Source organism: Podarcis bocagei (assembly GCF_964188305.1).
Source record: "Podarcis bocagei genome assembly, chromosome: 9".
Taxonomy (NCBI): Eukaryota; Metazoa; Chordata; class Lepidosauria; order Squamata; family Lacertidae; genus Podarcis; species Podarcis bocagei.
Window position 1 is genome coordinate 59,416,162 of NC_138134.1, and position 19,375 is coordinate 59,435,536.

The window sequence follows — 19,375 nt, forward strand, 5'->3', positions numbered from 1 at the left end:
TTGTGTACGTATGGGGGAATAAATGCTTGATTTTCTCACAGTACATACTTTGCATACATGAAATCCTAGGTACCATCTTTGGCATCTCCAATCTAAAAAGGATCCGATGATGGAATGGCCTCTGTCTGAACCCTGACGAGCTGCTGATAGTCAGAGTAGACATTCTGGGCTAGATGGATGACTCTGACCTGGTGTAAGGCAGCATCCACTGTCCATGCCTTTAGAACCCTTATAATAGTTGTGTGAAAAGTGCTATAGTCTTGGGGAAATGATATAGAATGCTCTCACGTTTTATAGTCATCCCTCTCTTACTACCCCAGCAGAATTTCAAGATAACGTATATCTTGTACTTTAACCTCATCAGGCAAAAACGAACAGTAACCAAATGAACGGTATGGAGACGTGTCGAAAACACAGCGAACTTCGACCTGCCAGACAGTCCTGCTACATCTGAACTTAACTCAAGACTTTGCACCTTTAGCTAGTGCTTACGAAAAGGGCTTTTCTACCTCTAAAAACGATGACATCAAGAAAGTCTGTTATCTGTTTTGGGCATCCGACTGCTAAAGATTTACACCATTGTGACACCAGTGTTTTGTGGCATCATAGTGAAGCAATATCCTATGTGATACAAGTGGGAGAAATCTATTTTCCTGTGCTACTTAAAATCAGATATAGAGGCGAGCAGTGCATTTTTTTCTGGGGGGATGCAGGGGTATGTATACCCCTAAACATTTTGTGAATCTAAGTTTGGCCTCATTGAGGGGCTGTATTTCAGTATCAGTAGGAAAATGAGAGTACCCCTAAACATATTTTTTTCAGAAAAAGAGCACTGGAGGCGAGTCACCTCAAGCCCTGCCTAATCTCACCCCTGACCTGTGATCTTTCCACCTGCTGCTGCACCTGCATAACACTTGATTCAACTTCCATCATTAAAGCAACATCACAAGTTATGACACAGTGTTGGCTAATAAGCCTTGGATCCTACATTTTTTCTAACACAATACAGTGGTACCTCTGGTTACAAACTTAATTCGTTCTGGAGGTCAGTTCTTAACCTGAAACTGTTCTTAACCTGAGGTACCACTTTCGCTAATGGGGCATCCCGTTGCTGCTGCACCGCCACCACGCGATTTCTGTTCTCATCCTGAAGCAAAGTTCTTAACCTGAAGCACTATTTCTGGGTTAGCGGAGTCTGTACCCTGAAGCATCTGTAACCTGAAGCGTCTGTAACCCAAGGTACCACTGTATATCAAGAATTGAAGAGATTATGTGTAAATATGTCCAAGGAATGGACAGGAACTGGGAAATAAAGTCTTCTCACTCCTTACCTTTCCACGAGTCCACTGCAGAACTACAGGCCTTTTTAAAGCTGCCAGGTGCTCTTTTCCAATTACTGCAACTGTATTTTTTCCTTCAAAAATGTTTTTCTTTTTTGGACGCTCATGCACGTTTTCAAGTTTTGCATCTGTAATCTGAAAAAGCAAATGAGAAAGGCAGAATGAAGACACCTACACTTACCTGACAGGCAGGCGCAGTGGTGGAAGAGAAGAGTTTGGATTTGGATTTGATATCCCGCTTTATCACTACCCAAAGGAGTCTCAAAGCGGCTCACATTCTCCTTTCCCTTCCTCCCCCATAACGAACACTCTGTGAGGTGAGTGAGGCTGAGAGACTTCAAAGAAGTGTGACTAGCCCAAGGTCACCCAGCAGCTGCATGTGGAGGAGCGGAGACGCGAACCCGGTTCCCCAGATTACGAGTCCACCGCTCTTAACCACTGCACCATACTGGCTGCACAAGAGGCTGAGTGCAGAGCTGAACGTGGCACAGCTTCAGTGGCCGGCTCATCCAGAGCACTCAACCTCCTCCAGACGATGCAACAACACATGCGCATTGCGTGCCTGATGTCACACACGTACAGCACAAGTTGGAGGCAACTTGGCACCTCTACTGACAGGGGAAGATTACCTACTGAGATTTTCACCTCACCCACTCCAATTTACTTTCAGTATGCATATTCTACGGTAATCCAATGTACTATGTGGAATTTATATTACTGTTACCACAGGATGTTCTTCTAACACTGAATTGTATCCAACTGGTTTCTACTCAGTGCAAACACACTGAAATGAATGGAGCCAAGTTGGTCATATCTCCTAATTTCAATAGGTCTATGAGGAGTATGACTAACGTTGGATAAGGCCCACTAAGGCCTATTCAGATATCTTTTGGATTCTAATATTGCCAGAGATATGTTTAATTAGAAATACTAGGGACTGAACCTGGAGTCTTATTCACACAAAGCGTACTTCTAAGTTATGACCCATACACAAACAGGATCATCCCTTCCTTCTAGGGTTATACAAAACACTCTAGGGAGGAGAAAATAGCATTGTGCCCAGTGACCCCATGCCTGGCCTTCATATTTCCATAGCCCCCACCTTACCCTCTGAACATTCAGCAGAAGATGTGAAAGACGTACCTGCACACAGCTGTGTACATGTGGTCTTCCATATAATAAGACACCCTGATTTTATGCCCTTTCAGATCTTCTCCAGATCATGTCCAGTGGCCCCACATCTGACTTTGGTGCACTGGAAATTTCAGGCACTGGAAATTCTCCCATTAAGATCTCTGGGTGTCTCATCAAACTTCCATTCCAAGAGTACCTTGTGTTAAGGGCGGCACAGTTAAATGTGCTCATCTGAGAGTATATTTCATTGCTCTGGGTCTGGCCCAAGACAATTTACCGCCTGAGGCAAAGGACAGGATTTCCTCCCCCATCAATTCTACCAGCCAAACAGCCTGGCAATTGACTCTTACTTCAACACCGGCAGTGTGACAGCATCCTTTACCTGAGGGCAGTAGGCTAAGGGTGGCAATTCTCACTAGTTCCAATACCCTGCCATCATTCTCTGCCCTCCACCCCCACCATCTCCTGTCTATGGCAGCCACCTGACTCTGCCTACGGGAAGCGTAAGCCGGGGTATCCAAACTGTGATTCACAGACCACCAGTGGTCCGTGGTGTGCCTGTCTATTTGTGGTTGAAGATGGGAGACGGCACATCTATTGCATAAAATATTCAAACTGGTTTTTAATTGTGTTCCATTGCTTCTTTTATCTCTTATGTAGGAATCCCAACTGCAATACAATAAAATATATCAGAAAGAAAAGAAGAAATAAAATGCAATTAAAAAGCATGCAACCTCTAGCACACCATCATTAAGTCCCTCAGTGATTTTCAAGTGATTGGGGTGGGAACCAGTAACTTACTGAATATACTGGGCCATACTTCCATTTATGTAAACTTAGCAGTGCAACCCTGAATGCTTAAGACTGCATCTTAAGTTACTTAAATGCAGCATGTATTTACTGTTTACACAAGCAAAAAAAATAACTCAATTTTAACTCTGCCTCCCACGTTATACGTGGGGTTCACTTTTCTTACTTAAACCAACTGGCAGAAAACACATTAACTATGTCCTTTTGCGTCCACTGCTTGCCTACCACAATTTTAATCAGCTGATCGTCATCATTATCAGGATTTCTCCATACTAAGTTGACATCCACGCCACATGAAATTCGGTAGCCCGCACTCTCCAGGGATGAGCCTTTCACCCTGTCCAGAAGCACATCTGTGGAGTAGGCGAACTTATATAACTTGTCATTGTTTATTCGTGGACCAGTATTGTGGCCTGTGAGGGTGGGGAAAGAAAGGTGGAAAGCACAGAGTCAGTGACCAACAGAAATCCGAACTGCCTGCCTAATGCTCTTCTCCCTAAAGCTTTGCTTAAAAATGAGAGATGACGCACCAGCCTGCCTCTCTCTGAGTCATGCCCTCCACAAGCCTGGACATGCCTGTCCCTAAGTCCAGAGTGCTAGATGAAGATGCAACACTCTTGGAGTGCTCAAAAACACTCCCTTATTAGTAGTCTGGCAACTTGGAGAACGTTTTACCCTCCAAGTCCCCTGCTAAAGGTGGAGTGGGAGGTAGTCTTCAGCTGCTGGGTGTGGAAGCCCCCGGCCACCTTTATAGCAGAAGACTTCAAGAGGTGGCCATGGGGCACAGGGGGTAGGGGGAGCTGAGGCAGCAAAGTACAAGCACACAGCTGTTGACTGGCCAGCAGCCTCTCTTATTACTGACACCACCACATTGGCTTCTTCTCCCAGCGCAGCAGAAAACTTAAAAGTCAGACGGACTCTCTGGTTTGCCAGCCAGGCAACTTTAGTTGGTTTGAGTGTGGTGCTGATATTGCCAAGGTTGCAGGTTTGATCCCTGTATGAGACAGTTGCATATCCCTGCATGGCAGGGGATTGGACTCATTGGTCTTCAGGGTCCTTTCCAATTCTACAATTCCAGACCCTCCAAATGTCCCTGTTTTCTAGGGAGAGTCCTGGATTTACAGAAGCCATCCCAGTTTTGGAATTGATCCCGGAATGTGCCCCTTTTCCTTAAGACATCCCTATTTTCATCGGAGAAATGTTGGAGGGTATGGAGTTATCTGAGCCCCGAACCATCTGAAGGCAGCCTGTATAGGGAAGTTGTTTAATGTTTAATGTTTTGTTATGTTTCTATATATGTTGGAAGCCGCTCAGAGTGGCTGGGGCAACCCAATCAGATGGGTGGTGTATAAACAGAAATATTATTATTATTATTATTATTATTATTATTATTATTATTATTATTATTATTTAGGACATCCCTATTTTCATCAGAAAAATGTCGGAGGGTTTGCAATTTTAGGATTAGTATTTCACATTAGTATTTTCTCTCAGAAGTGCTGCCTTCCAGTTCTCCCTCGAAACACGTGGAAATTTGGTCTTCCAAAATGGTTCCCAGTTTTAATGCACAATTAAAAGTCAGCATCAGTGTGCAAATGTCCTCTTCGTAGCCATCCGTTCTTAACATTCAAAAGAACTTACTTAACCCAAGCTGCTTTCCCTTTTGATTTTGTTGCCCCCCTTCTGATATATTTGCGGAAGGGCAATCATATGCCCTTTGGGTTCCCAACTCCTTAAATAGTGCCAGACCTGGACTTTAGTACAGTATTTGATATACTGACTTAGGGTCAAGAGTGCCTCTGGGTTCTTGCAGGAAGGAGTGGGTAGATATACAGCTTGACTTGCAACCCTAGTGTCTGCCATTACGGCTGTCTATAATTAAATCATGATACTGTCGTATAATACACAAAGTTATGCTGCCTGAGTTGGGACAGCTGTCAGGGCCTGTGCCTTATATTAGTACTCTCGGCATGCACAACATGTGCTAACCACTAGCTGGCTTGGGTTAGATCGTAAGCTTGCACTGGCTCTTGTAAATTTAGATTTTTTTTTCTAAAAAGATAAAAAGAGCAGCAAGCCATTTATTAGAAAATACTATTAAAATGCATTGCTTGGTAACAACTCATAATTTGCTGTAAATCTCAGTGAATCAAAAAAGCAGCGTTCTTAGAAAATAATATTAACGTGTAGCGAGCAATGAATATTTATAATCTGATGGAATCAAGCCAAAATATTTCCAAGCAGATGAAACCGGATATCCTGAAAAAATATGGGGGTGTGAAGGAAGGTTTATTGGTTGGGGGTGGGGTTCTTAATTTTATTATGGTTTTGTTTTGTTTTGTTTTGTTTTGTTGTTTTTATCTTGTATTTTTATGTGTGAACCAGATGAAGGGTGCTATACAAATTTAATAAATATAAATACAAAATAAAAAGAAAGGTTAATCTTGGCCCAGTTCTGACACTAACCATCAGATTATTCAGATTGCCATCTTCCTGGTAACCTCCTAATGCCTCCTACTGGAAGATTTCTTAGGTTACCAGGAATAGGTGTTTGATTGTTGTAGTAGCTGATACTTTTTTGCTTATGGGGCAAGTGATTCAGGATATAGACATTGTGATCCTGCCCTAAGAAGACTTGGAACTGGGCAGAATCTGCCTGGTGCCCTTGTTTCCTTGGGTGTAGGGGTAGTAGGAATATTTCAAAGCCCTTCTCAGAACTCAAGGGAGAGGGCAAACAAGCAACCTCAATGTGCAAGAAAATTAACCCAGCAAAAGCATGGTTTGCCTGTATGTGAGGATTGGGGAGGCCAGTGTTTCTACTCAAGTAAAGGTAAGGGGACCCCTGACCATTAGGTCCAGTCGCGGACAACTCTGGGGTTGAGGTGCTCATCTCGCTTTACAGGTCATGTGGCCAGCATGCCTAAGCCGCTTCTAACGAACCAGAGCAGCGCACAGAAACGCTGTTTACCTTCCCGCTGGAGCGGTACCTATTTATCTACTTGCACTTCGTGCTTTCGAACTGCTAGGTTGGCAGGAGCAGGGACCGAGCAACAGGAGCTCACCCTGCCGTGGGGATTCAAACCACCGACCTTCTGATCGGCAAGCCCTAGGCTCTGTGGTTTAACCCACAGCGCCACCCGCGTAGAATTTATCAAATCTAATTATTCTTTGTTTAGAGAAGTCTTCACTATCTGTCTAGTTCTTTTCAGCAAAAAAGAAGAGAGTGCTTGCCTGAGCACACTGGGTATTAAAGACAGGGTTATGTGAAAGCTAGCATCTTGCTTTGTCTGGTTGCCTAGGCAACACACAGGAAGAGGTTGCTCTCTGTGACCTGAGTTCAGTGCAACTGCCTCTACCTGAAGATTGCAGCAGAGCAAAGAGACAGCTAATATGGACAAAGGGAAGGGCCAGTGCCGGATTTACGTATAAACTAGATTAACTAGGGACGCAGGTGTGCTGTGGGTTAAACCACAGAGCCTAGGACTTGCCGATCAGAAGATCGGCGATTCGAATCTCCCTTTGCTTGGTCCCTGCTCCTGCCAACCTAGCAGTTCAAAAGCATGTCAAAGTGCAAGTAGATAAATAGGTACCGCTCCAGCGGGAAGGTAAACGGCGTTTCCGTGCACTGCTCTGGTTCGCCACATGACCCGGAAGCAGTACACCAGCTCCCTCGGCCAATAAAGCAAGATGAGCGCCGCAACCCCAGAGTCGGTCATGACTGGACCTAATGGTCAGGGGGTCCCTTTACCTTTACCTTAGGGCCCCACTTTCTTGGGGCCCCCTCAAAAATTTAAAGGAAAAAACCACCTGGATGTACATTTCCAAAATATAAGATAAAAAACAAATGAAACCAAACCTACATACAGCAACAGTGTTTTGTGTTGTGTAGGCTCCTATTTGTTATGCGCAAATGGCTTCAGATACCTATTAGGTCCCTAAATTAGCATATAGCATATATTCAACACAAAAACAATGACAATTTGTTGTTGACAAAGGACAGCTGGACATATAAAGGGACCCATTACCTTCAGTAGCTTAGGGCCTCATCAAACCTAAACCCGGCCCTAAGATGGGCTGTAGCTCAGTGGCAGAGAGCTTGCTTTGCATGCAGAAGTTCCCAGGTTCAACACCTGGGAAGGTGGGTCACAACAGGAGCACGGCAACCGTGTAAATAGATGCAACTAACAGATTAAGAACTGGGTCTCCAAATGCATGTTTGGCTTAAAAGTGAGTCCTGGGTCTGAAAAGTTTGACCATTCCTGGTGTAGGAAACATTGAGCTAGATGGACCAATGGCTTGGCTTCAGTAAAAGACAGCTTGCTTTGTTAATAAGGGATGCAGACAATGTACTTTGAGTCATCATAGTTGTTTGGGAATGACTAGGTTTGCTACTCAATGAAAGCATCCATGACAGATGGCCATCCAACCTCAGCTTACAAACCTCCAAGGAGGGAGAGTGCAAAACCTCCCAGAGGAGTCTGTTCCACTGTCGAACAGCTCTTACTGTCAGAAAGCTTTTCCGAATGTTTAGTTGGAATCTCCTTTTTCGTAACTTGAAGCCACTAGTTCATGTCCTACCCTCCAGAGTGGGAGGAAAAAACCTTGCTCCATGTGACAGCCCTTCAGATATTTGAAGATGGCTCTCATATCTCCTCTCAATCTCTTCTTTTCCTAGCTCCCTCAATCGTTCCTCATAAGGCTTGCTTTCCAGACCCTTTATCATCTTGGTCACTATCTTCTGCACACGTTCCAGCTTTGTCAGTATCCTTCTTAAATTGTAGCACCTAGAACTGGACACAGTATCCCAGGTGTGGTCTGACCAAGGCAGAATAGAGTGGAACTTGATCTAGAGACTAGACTTCTGTTGATGCAGCCTGGAATAGCATTAGCTTTTTTTTGCTGCAGCATCACATTGTTGACTCATGTTGTGGTCTACTAAGCCTCCTAGATCCTTTTAATCATTTATTGCTGGTAAGCCAAGTGTCCCCCACCTTATATTGGTGCAGCTGGTTATTCCTGCCTAAGTGTAGAACCTTTCAGGCCTAAGTGTAGAACCTTTTACAGTGGTACCTCAGGTTAAGAACTTAATTCATTCTGGAGGTCTGTTCTTAACCTGAAACTGTTCTTAACCTGAGGTACCAGTTTAGCTAATGGGGCCTCCCGCTGCCACCATGTGATTTCTGTTCTCATCCTGAAACAAAGTTCGTAACCCGAGGTACTATTTCTGAGTTAGCGGAGTCTGTAACCCGAAGCATCTGTAACCTGAAGTGTCTGTAACCCAAGGTACCACTGTAGTGGGATTTAGAAAAACAGAAAGAAAAATCCCTTGTGATGGGCTTCAGCGTCACTTGTTGCAATTCAGGGATTTTTTTTAAGCATGGAATTTTGTGAAGCACTTACCTAGATGAGGGAAGGTTTAAGATGGCAGCCCTCATCTGACCACACCACCCATAGGTGCCAGCTCCCTGTGGCTGAGGGGACCTTAGGCTCCCTCCCCCAAATGGGGATACTACTAAGCGCCCCTCCCCCCGACCTTGAGTGCCCTGGCTTCGCTGCAGCAAGCCTTGCTGTGCTTTCCCACACCTGCAGCAGGCTGCAAGAATGCCCGATGGGGCTTGTTGCGGGGAGGCGCCTATGACCTAAATCCACCATACTTGGACCTAAATCCACCATATTTGAGCAGTGTTATAGCTGTCCACAGAAGCAGCATGCAGGTATGAGAGATTACATTCTCCTTTATTGTTCCTGTTTTGCACTATTTTTGGGTGCTTTTGCCTGGCAGGAATAGGTGCTTGAGCTCTGTTTGTGGTTGAAGCAAGAGAAATAAAGAACGTGATGAGGCATTACGTAAAGAGGATGAGGACCACTGTCTTGGCCACCAGCACAACATTCATTTTTTTAAATGAAAGAAGTGTTACCAAACCACTCCAGTCCTTGGTTGATTATACACGGGAGTATGCGCTGTCTCACACATTGCTCCAATGGGACCTTTTTATAAATACACTTAACTACATAAAGTTTGTGTAAACTATATAAAGCTTGTGCACAGTACTTTCTGTCTCTTCAACTTGGGATTTGCTTCTAAATAAACATGCTTATGGAGGAGCCTTGTGGCAGCAACTGACAGAATCTTTTCTTAGAGGAAGAGATACGTTAAACCCTGTTATACGTCAGAAATATTTAAAGAAAGCTGGTTATTTTTGGTACTTAATGTGAAATAGAGAAGCAGCAATGCACAACCATGACCTTTTCAGTTCTTTCCACTGCTCACTATTCATGAGAGAAGCCTGTTTTCATAAAGTCTGTCAAACATAGGGAGCCCTGTGTATAACACTGTTATGGGGTTTTGAGAGCTAGAGTTTCTGGCTGACTGGATTTAGTAAGTGCTAGAATTTAATCAATGCTTAGAGAGCTAAACTGGAAGCCAGACCCTTAATAGCTGGGCTCAGCTTCCCATGTCCAGGCCAGCCTGATAATGGTTAAGCAAACAAAGGGTGCATGGAGATGGGGGCTTAACAAAGCTGATTCTGTGCCAGCCGGAAAGATGGGTGAAGTCCCTCCCTGAGCTTAAGGTTCAGTAGAAGAACAAAGGAAAGTAGTACAATTTCAGGATTGCTTTATTGTATGCCTGGTGTGCTCTAAGGGAAAAGGTTTATGAATCAGTAAGCAGCAATGCAATCTAGGCAGCTGCCTACTGAAAAGTTAGGAGTTATGTGAGTGGGAAAGCAAGGCAAGCTGTGGGGCAACAGGCAGGATGTCTCATGCCTGCTTGAACCCAGGACTGTGCCTATGATAGAAGCAAGACCCTTTTGGAATGCAATGCTGTGCACCCCCCTATCCTAGGCTCAGGTTGTGCATACGTGTAAATAAACCATATATCATAAAGACACTACGGCTGGGCAATATCTGGGCAATATATCACCAGCTAAACACCATGATATACCAATATATCACACAATGTCTGAAATAACGATGGAGTTATGTTGAGGCATTGGCTGGCTTCACGGTTTTCCCACATTGTGATTTTTGCATAGCAATCCCTCCCCCAACACACACGCCATGATTCACAATATATTGCCAGGTCAAAAATTATGAAAACGAAATCATGATATGGACTTGAAACTGGTTTTGGAAAATATATTGCCCAGCCCTAACAAACATCATGATTCACAATATATTGCCAGGCCAAAAACTATGAAACTGATATCACAATATGGACTTCAAACTGCTTTTGGACGATATATTGATATATCGCCCAGTCCTAAAAGACGCCACAGTCTCTGCTATGCCTCATTGTCCAAAATGAAACACAGACGCCAGACAAGAGCCTGGATCTCTCGGGAATATTGCACTGTTGTGGAGATTGGGGGTGATATTGCAAGAGTCTAGAAGAGAGGTTCCCAGAGCATGGGTAATTGTAGCCAAGCTATCTCCATTCAGTTATGGTCATAGCTAGCGACCTTTATCAGCCAAAGCTGATAAAAGACACTGTGAGCCACAGAGGTCATGTGAACTTCTAATGACAACGTTGGGTCAATAAGCACCCTAAGATTTGTGAATGTCAGCCTTCAAGCAGTGCGTCCCCATGTAGAACAGGGTGAACAACCTTCTCTCTGTGCAGCAAGCGGAAAGCAGCCTTGTAAAAGCAAAGTGTTGAGAGTCAACAGTGTGACAGTATCTGCTTGGCTGACCAGAAGCTGACCAGAACAGGCTTAGAAATGGGGAGGAAGAAGTCTCATAAAACAGAGGCTGCAGAAACTGCAAAACAAGGCCCCAGGCAGCTGGAGTGGGAGCCTGGGGGGTCTAGAAGGAAACAAGGAGAATGAAGAGAACGGACTGAGAAAGACAAGCAGAAAGGAGGAGGGGGGAATAAGGAGAGCTTTATCTCAGGGGAGAAGTGGAGGCAAAAGTAAGAATGTAGAAAGGGTCTAGGACTGCGAATCCCAGTGGTGAACCGAGAAAGATAGCAGAAGGCTAGACAAGGACACTACACTACAGAAACTGTATGAATAGGGGCAGGATCAGGTCATGACACAGGTGCCCATGGGCTAAGGGATCCACCAAATGGTTTCTGAAGAGATCCCATGGGCCTTTGAGAATTCCTGGAACCAAAATGGTGACTAGAAAAATCCTCACACAAAGTATCAAAATTAATTATCTTTCCTCCCATCTTTTATCGTTAAACGTTCTGTACTAAACGACCATTCATGGAAAACCGAAAGCCATTTTGTCCTGAGAACTGAACCTAGTCAGCATATCTTCCTAATCCTCTTTGAGGACTGATTGCAACTCATGTTCTGAACTCTAGTCTCAAAGTCTAGGGGACATTCTGGCTGTAAAAGCTCCTACCTTTAGTCCTATAAGTTCTTACTCTGGTCCTTGTGCTATGTAGCTGTTCACATTGTATTTATGTAGACGGATGGCCTGGCTGACCTCATGTGTAAGAAGGTAGCAAGCCACTTTTTCATTTCACTTATGGACCTAGAGTTTACCTAGACATTGGAAAAGTGGAGTTTCATCCTCCTCTACGTCACAGAAAGGTGTCATATCACATAGCTGTCATCCTGAGTGCACTCCCATCAATTTAGCCTGCCATTTGCAAGGGCCAGCTGACTGCCTACACATCACTGTTATGAAAGGATACTTCAGGATTTTCAGCAGCATGGAAGAGCTGAAGAAGACAGGTGGGGTTTGTTATAGTACACAATTAGAGGTGAATTTTGAATATTCCACCCTCAGAACTCTGCCAGATTCAAAGCCCAAATGGACTGGAGTCTTTCTTTTCTTAAATGTTATTCAAAGGCAGATTGACAATACAAACATGGTGAGCACTCTTGATATGAATCCCATAAAGTGATTCAAACGAATTCATAATCATGAGCATAATAATAATAATCTTTTGGAAGTCATAAAAAGCAACATCTGGTCTCGTGTCAGAGTATTATCTCCAATCTTTGTAAGAAGACTATTTTTACGAAGATACGTAACAGCTTAATTTTATACTGGCTTTTGGGGGGGGTGTTAAATATTTATTCAGCTAATAACTATTATTTCTATTACTATAATAACTATTATACACAGTTATTCAAGAACTGTGGTGAACAATACATTCCTATACATTCAGAAATAAACTCCATTGGGTTCAATGGGACTCACTCCCAACAAGTATGATTGCAGACTAAATTAATAAAAGCACATTGCAATCCTAACCATGTCTATTCAGTAGGGAGTTATAGTGCATTCAGTCAGGTTTACTCTCAGGTTAGTGGGGTTACAATGGCAGCGCCACTGTCCTGACACCATTTCCATAGAGATCCCTGTTAATGGCTACAGAATTGAAGCCCAGATCCAGACTCCACCAGAGAGGGACGAAGACAGTTTCACTGATAATATAAATGCCTTTGGCACTTTCTTTTTCAGACTACAGAAAAGCTGCTCTTGACATGGCTCATGAGCCACAGTTGGGTGATCTAAGCGTAAGGCAAATTTAATATGATCTAAAAACAAAAAGTCTCAGATTAGCAGAGTTCCCCCCCCCACCCTTTGCTGCCCCCTTTTTAATCAAAATTACTACAGGAAATAACAAAACGTTATCTAAATAAGTAGTTTACCTTTCACAGATGCTGAGTAGGTGGAAATGATGCACGGGAAAAGTACAGTAAGAAGAATCATGCTTGCCCTGTCTAACAGCTGTAATACTGTGAAATATTTCAAGGCTATGGAGAAGTGAACTGCTCCGATTGGAGTGAAGCCTGAAAAGAGGGCTTCGGAATCTGTCACAATAATGTTTATCTAGATGTAGTAAGGGTCAGATTCCAAACTCCACACTTGGGTACTAAGTTCATTGAAGGCCTTTCCAGTTAATTATTAAGAACTGAGGTAACCGGTGGCATTCTGACGTTTCATTGTTCTCCTCAGGTGTGTGTTTTTTTTACTAAAATACATGCTGGCATGTAGCTCTTATATGACTTGGTTCATCTCCTTGTAAATTTAGTAAATGCAAAGCCTGTAGGCTGCACGATAGGAAGGCAAGGATAGACAAGCACTTTTCTGGGGGAAAGTACCATACTGACTTCTTCTTTGTCTAGGCCATTTACACTTTGCCAAAAAGACTCCCTGGAAAAGACCCTGATGTTGGGAAAGATAGAGGGCACAAGGAGAAGGGGACGACAGAGGACGAGATGGTTGGACAGTGTTCTCGAAGCTACTAACATGAATTTGACCAAACTGCGGGAGGCAGTGGAAGATAGGAATGCCTGGCGTCCTCTGGTCCATGGGGTCAAGAAGAGTCGGACACAACTAAATGACTAAACAACAACAAAAAGAGAGAGGGAATTTACCATTAAAAAGGACCAAGAAATTGCAAATTTAGAAATAATGATTTTAATTTTAGGGTTGCCATATTTTGAAGAACAAAAAAGAGGATGCCATGACGATTCTCATTTTAAATACCCCTACTTTATGTAGGCTATAGAAGCTGTGGTGTATTGCTGAGGGGGGGGGGCAGGAGAAGAAAAGAGGAAAGCAAGTCTTCAACCACCAGTTATGTCTCATCCAGAAAGTACAGTGGTACCTCAGGTTACAGGTGCTTCAGGTGACAGACGCTTCAGGTTACAGACTCCGCTAACCCAGAAATAGTACCTTGGGTTAAGAACCTTCAGGATGAGAACGGAAATCACACACCAGTGGCACAGCAGCAGCAGGAGACCCCATTAGCTAAAGTGGTACCTCAGGTTAAGAACAGTTTCAGGTTAAGAACAGACCTCCGGAACGAATTAAGTTCTTAACCTGAGGTACCACTGTATAGCCAGAGACATTTTGCTAATTTTTTTTTTTAAAAAACTACCCGGACAGAAATTTTACCCATGAAAAAGAGGATGTGTCCTGGAAAAAAAGGACACATGGCAACCCTAATAGAAATAGAATACATCAGACCACATTGGGAAAGATTGTGACCAGGTGGCCTGTGTGCCTTGCTCAGTCTGCTGTCCAGGTGCTGACTATAGAAGGGCAACTTCAAGGCATCTGTTCTTCCTCTTAGGGTTCTTTGTAATGGACCAGACAGCCCTTCAAATACAGGACTGTCCTCTGCGTTGCATAGCCTCATTTCCCAAATAACTTGAGCAATACAGAACAGCAGGGGTGGCCTCCTGACAGCAGCATTATTGCTCCTTCCTGGGACAAGCAGAGCAGTGATGAGTGGAGGCAGCTCAGGTTCATAAGTAGAAGTACCAGTTTGTCTCTGCCAGTGCACCTGTACTGCTCCAGCCTCACCACAACACCCTGGGAAGTGGGAGTAACACTGCTGCTAGGAGGCCAGCTCCATGGTGCCACCCTACTGACCAGCCCGTATGGCAGATTGTATCACTTCATAACCTATTTTGCACTTCCTGTGTCATCCTCCTCACATATTTCATTACCACCTCTGGCAAAAATTGCACAGACTTTTCTCACCTCATTCCTTATTTCCAATTCAGTGAAACCCTGCTTTTCTGAAGAACTGTTTTTAATTAATACCGGCTGTTATGTACTGAAGTTCTCACCCTGGGCCAGCAGGGGGATACTGTAGATAGTTATGCAAATGAAGGATCGAAAAGTGACGTTCAGTGATTGGATAGTTTTGTATGCAAATGAAGGATCGAAAAGTGACGTTCAGTGATTGGATAGTTTTAGAAAATGGCAACAGTTGCATTGTTCTGGAGCTCTATATAAGCAGGCTGACTGAGCTCCTCAGCCTAGTTCTGTTCTGGCATCTGAATAAAGAAGAGCTGTTTGAAGAATTGCTGTGTCGCCTGACATGTTCGCCCACAACTTAACACCGGCAATCTTGAAAATCAAATTAGGGTAATGCTCGCTAGGTAATGATAATGACATTTAAGCTGGGACCCAAAGAGCTACTTCACACATGCTATGTGGGGATTTTGCTTTTGTTGTTGAATAGAACCCCTCCTCCCTGCCCTCTCACCGTCTGATGATAAAACATCCTACAGTCTCAAGAGCCCATTGATGTGTACTGTGGAGAGCTGCAAGCCCCCCAAATCCTTCACATGGATAATTCTGTAAATTCTTACAACTCCTCTGTAAAGGCTGGCCAGGATTATTATTTCTGTTTTGACTGATTCGTTCATTTATGACGTGCAAGATGTGTGGAGAAACTGCAGAACCAAAACACTCATGACCCTAACAGCTGGGTCACATGGGGGAAATAAGGAAAACTCTTCCTCTGACAGGATGGCAGCTGTAGAGGAGAGGGTTAAGCTTGGCAGGGGGTTGGACTCGATGGCCCTTGTGGTCTCTTCCAACTCTATGATTCTATAATTCCCCTTCCAGCATGCTGCAGCCCCAATGGAAACTGGAGGAGGGGGACACCTTTGTAAAAGGGGGAAATTGTGTGCTTCTCTGCCATGCTAGCTTAACTTGTATCTCAAAACTTAGTTCATGTTTAAAATCTCTATAAGGTAAGGAATAATGACATATTCACCAGAAAGTATTTGTTCCTCCTCTATTACAGAGGTAATATTTCAGAAATGCACACAAATGCTCACACACATGTTGGCAGTTGGGTGAAATTGGAATAGGGTTCTGTGAGTGATCAGCGCATGACTCTTTTGACTGCCATTGTTCAAAAGTCATCAGGTTCCACAGCTGCTGCCTGAATGTGGCTTTGGAAAGAGGACACAGAACATGGGCACAGTTTTCTTCTTGAGAATATAATCTATACAGTATGTCCTTGAGAGACAATCATTATGAGAAGAAAAGTGGGGTGACTGGAAAGCTGATGCTCAGGTGCTCAGAGACCTTGTAATATACAAGCCACCTTCCATTCACACCATGTGAATCATGGGCACATCACTGGAATATAAGAACATAGTAAGAGCCCTGATGGATCAGAATGGAGGCCTGTCAAGTCCAACATCTGATCTGGCAAGCAGCTAACCAGATGGCTATGGAGAGCTTACAAGCAGAAGGTGAGGACACCAGCCCTCTCCAACTGTTGTTTCCCTTTATTCCGAGGTATACTGCATCTGATCCTGCAAATAATATGGTATATAGTGAACCATGGAGTTTGATATTGAGGATAAGGCAGCTCCATAGAATTCCAATGAAATGAAAATCAGAAGTGACCACATTACTCTGTAGAAGAGCTTCCAGAGAACAACCGCATTCATAGTTTCAGGATGAACTTGCTATACAATCAAGTAATTGCAGTTATTACCCTTGATTTGAACAAAGACTGCATGATGGTCTCTTCCGGTACACTTCAGTTAAGTCGTGGTGGCCAGTGCGCTAGGGTTAAAGTACGACCACTGTCATAAATTTCCAGAGTCCAAGCAATAAATGTACTACCATTATCACCTAATAAAACTAATTGTGCTTCCTTTGACCATGCTGACTTCAATAAAACATTCTCATTCTACTCCTCACAGAAGACAAAGTAAGCGGTTAGTGGGGCAAATGTCACTTGCATATTTGTCATTTCTATATTGTCATTCCAAATTAACTGTTTTTCAGCCAAGCAGAAATGGTTTGTATAGAATGGAAATTACCATACATTTATGTAACTCTTTGACTGCAGCGATAGGAATGTTCTCACAGTACTTTATGATTGGCAATTCTAATTCAAATAAATGACTCTGAGACACTAGTACTTTATTCAAAATGTGAGGAAACAATAATTAAATAAATGATACAAGATTAATCTCTTTACAATGGTCTATCAAATTCCCAAAGACCATTATTAATGATGTAGTTCTATACTGATTTACCTGGAAATTTATAGCTAATGGCCATCACAATATGCTTCTGAGTAGACATGTTTAGGATTTCACTTTAAAAAGCATAAAATGTGCATTAATTTATATTATGTTATTTTGAAAACATGCCTTGATTATTGAATGATGATCTATTCACACTAATAATTGTAAAAACTGAAACTCAGAACAAAAACTATACTGTCCTAAATCTAAAACCAGTCATATTCCAGGAATGAATGAGCATATCAAGCTGAAACGAGATAAATGTTTCTATGTTCATATTGATATGAAATACCGTATTTTTCGCTCTATAAGACGCACCAGACCACAAGACGCACCTAGTTTTTGGAGGAGGAAAAAAAGAAAAAAATATTCTGAATCTCAGAAGCCAGAACAGCAAGAGGGGTCACTGTGCAGTGAAAGCAGCAATCCCTCTTGCTGTTCTGGCTTCTGTGATAGCTGCATAGCCTGCATTCGCTCCATAAGACGCACACACATTTCCCCTTACTTTTTAAGAGGGAAAAAGTGAGTCTTATAGAGCAAAAAATACGGTATATATTATGGCTACGATATATAAATACGCTTACTGGCTTCATATGCTTTATTTCAAGAGCTATGTGAATATGTCTTTAACATGCAGTACACATAACACACAGCTTCATTTTATATTGCCTGCTTCTGCTGTGATACAGTAACTTTAGTACAGTATTCTTCTCAGAAAATATTTGATTGGGAAAGACAAGACTTGCATAACACACTTTATATCTAATCAGACAATAAAGGTGCAGATTCACTGGCCAGCGTGGACTTTTGAAATGAAGCAGGCTACACATCATGCACTGTGGTCCTAAATCTGCTGTGCCACCACATGAATTTAAAGACACACACAACGATGCACAAGATCACATTTTTTTACGATTCATAAAGCTGATATGAAATAACTCTTTAACTTCCTTCTTTCCCATGCTTACTTTCACCATGTAACACATAAAAATGGGTTGGTTCTGGATGAGTTGTGACAATGTGGTATGCAGTGCTGGTTTAAATCTGGTTCTATTCAGGTGTAGGGGGAAGTCAGGTCTGCAGCTTTAAGAAGTTTTGAAAGCCAGAAGTTTAATGGCTACAGTGCTGAATTTAGTTCAGGGAGATCTAGGTTCACAATCACCACTTAGACAGGACAAGAAGCTCATTGGGTTACACTGAAACAATCACCATTTCTCAGATAACTACTTTGCAGAATTGTTGAAAGGATAAAACGAAGGTTGAGCTCCTTGGTGGAACAATGGGATAAAAATGTAATAAAGGAAATCCACCCATCTGCTACTCTCACAACTATCTATCTTTACGCAAGAGAACGGCTCCCAATATGTTCATGCTTTTGGACTGACTTGACACAGTGGCTGGTTTCTACACACACCTCCCATATCTTAGAATCTTAAGAGACCCAAGGGTCATCTAGTCCAATCCGCCCCCTGCAATGCATCCTTCAATATATAAAAAAGGGGAAAGTTGACAGCTATGCAAGCAGAGCGCCACTCGACCACTATTTCCCAACGTTCACCTACATGTTCCCAATAAGTCCTCAAGTGAAATATACTCGGAGTCGAGTGTGGATTTCATGCTCTTTACTCAGCTCATAGTAGTGAGGAGGAATGGAAGTTCCCCCAGAATGTCTGCATTATATACATTATTTACACAATGGGCCGCACGTGATTGGCTAATTTCAGGATTATCCTGTAGGCCAATCAGGTTGCGGATTCACTTCCACCTGGAGCTGGATTGGGTGGCTCCTGTGGACCAATCAGACTGCTGCATTCTGGACCCTATTGTTCTAGGACCAATCAGACTGCTGCCTTGTGGATCCTAGTCAACTCAGTACATAACATAACAAGTAAGACTGACCCACTACTCTCCCCACCCCCACAGCAACTGCCCAGATAAACACTGCCTCTGAAAATGGACGTTCTCTTTCACGATGTTTCTCAAACTTAGGTCCTCGGGTGTTGCTGGACTACAACTCCCATCATGCCTGACCACTGGTCCTGCTAGCTAGGGGTGATGGGAACAGCAGTTGGGGACCCAAGTTTGAGAAACACCGACTCTCTCTTTTTCGTGAGAGAGAGAGAGAGCGTGTTCCCAACACTGCCGTGTTAACTTTCGTATAGGTTGGTAAAGCCGGGCACACGCAGGCAGCGACGCAGTCAGCTAAAGTACAAGCCGCAACACGTCGGCGCGTCAACCTTAGGACCCCAAAACATCGCGCTAGTCGCTCGCCCGCCCGTCCGCTAGGGGCGGAGCTTCCTTCCCTGAGCCCCGCCCGTGGTCGCGAGGGGATTT

General features: G+C 43.4%; 1 protein-coding gene across 2 annotated transcripts in view; it reads right to left on the reverse strand.

Moving 5' to 3' along the window:
• MTTP (microsomal triglyceride transfer protein) overlaps positions 1–13,040 on the reverse strand; it is a 35,799-nt gene extending 22,759 nt beyond the window's left edge. The window contains exons 1-3 of one of the 2 annotated variants that reach the window (XM_081207004.1): positions 12,896–13,040; positions 3,510–3,697; positions 1,332–1,475 (exon numbers count right to left, since the gene is read on the reverse strand). In XM_081207004.1, coding sequence (XP_081063130.1) covers positions 1,332–1,475; positions 3,510–3,697; positions 12,896–12,956 — 393 coding nt within the window. In that variant the 5' untranslated portion in view covers positions 12,957–13,040. Of the gene's footprint in view, positions 1–509; positions 543–1,331; positions 1,476–3,509; positions 3,698–12,895 lie in introns of those variants that run through there. The other variant, XM_081207005.1, reaches the window with a different exon arrangement.
• Between the last annotated feature and the right edge of the window lie 6,335 nt (positions 13,041–19,375).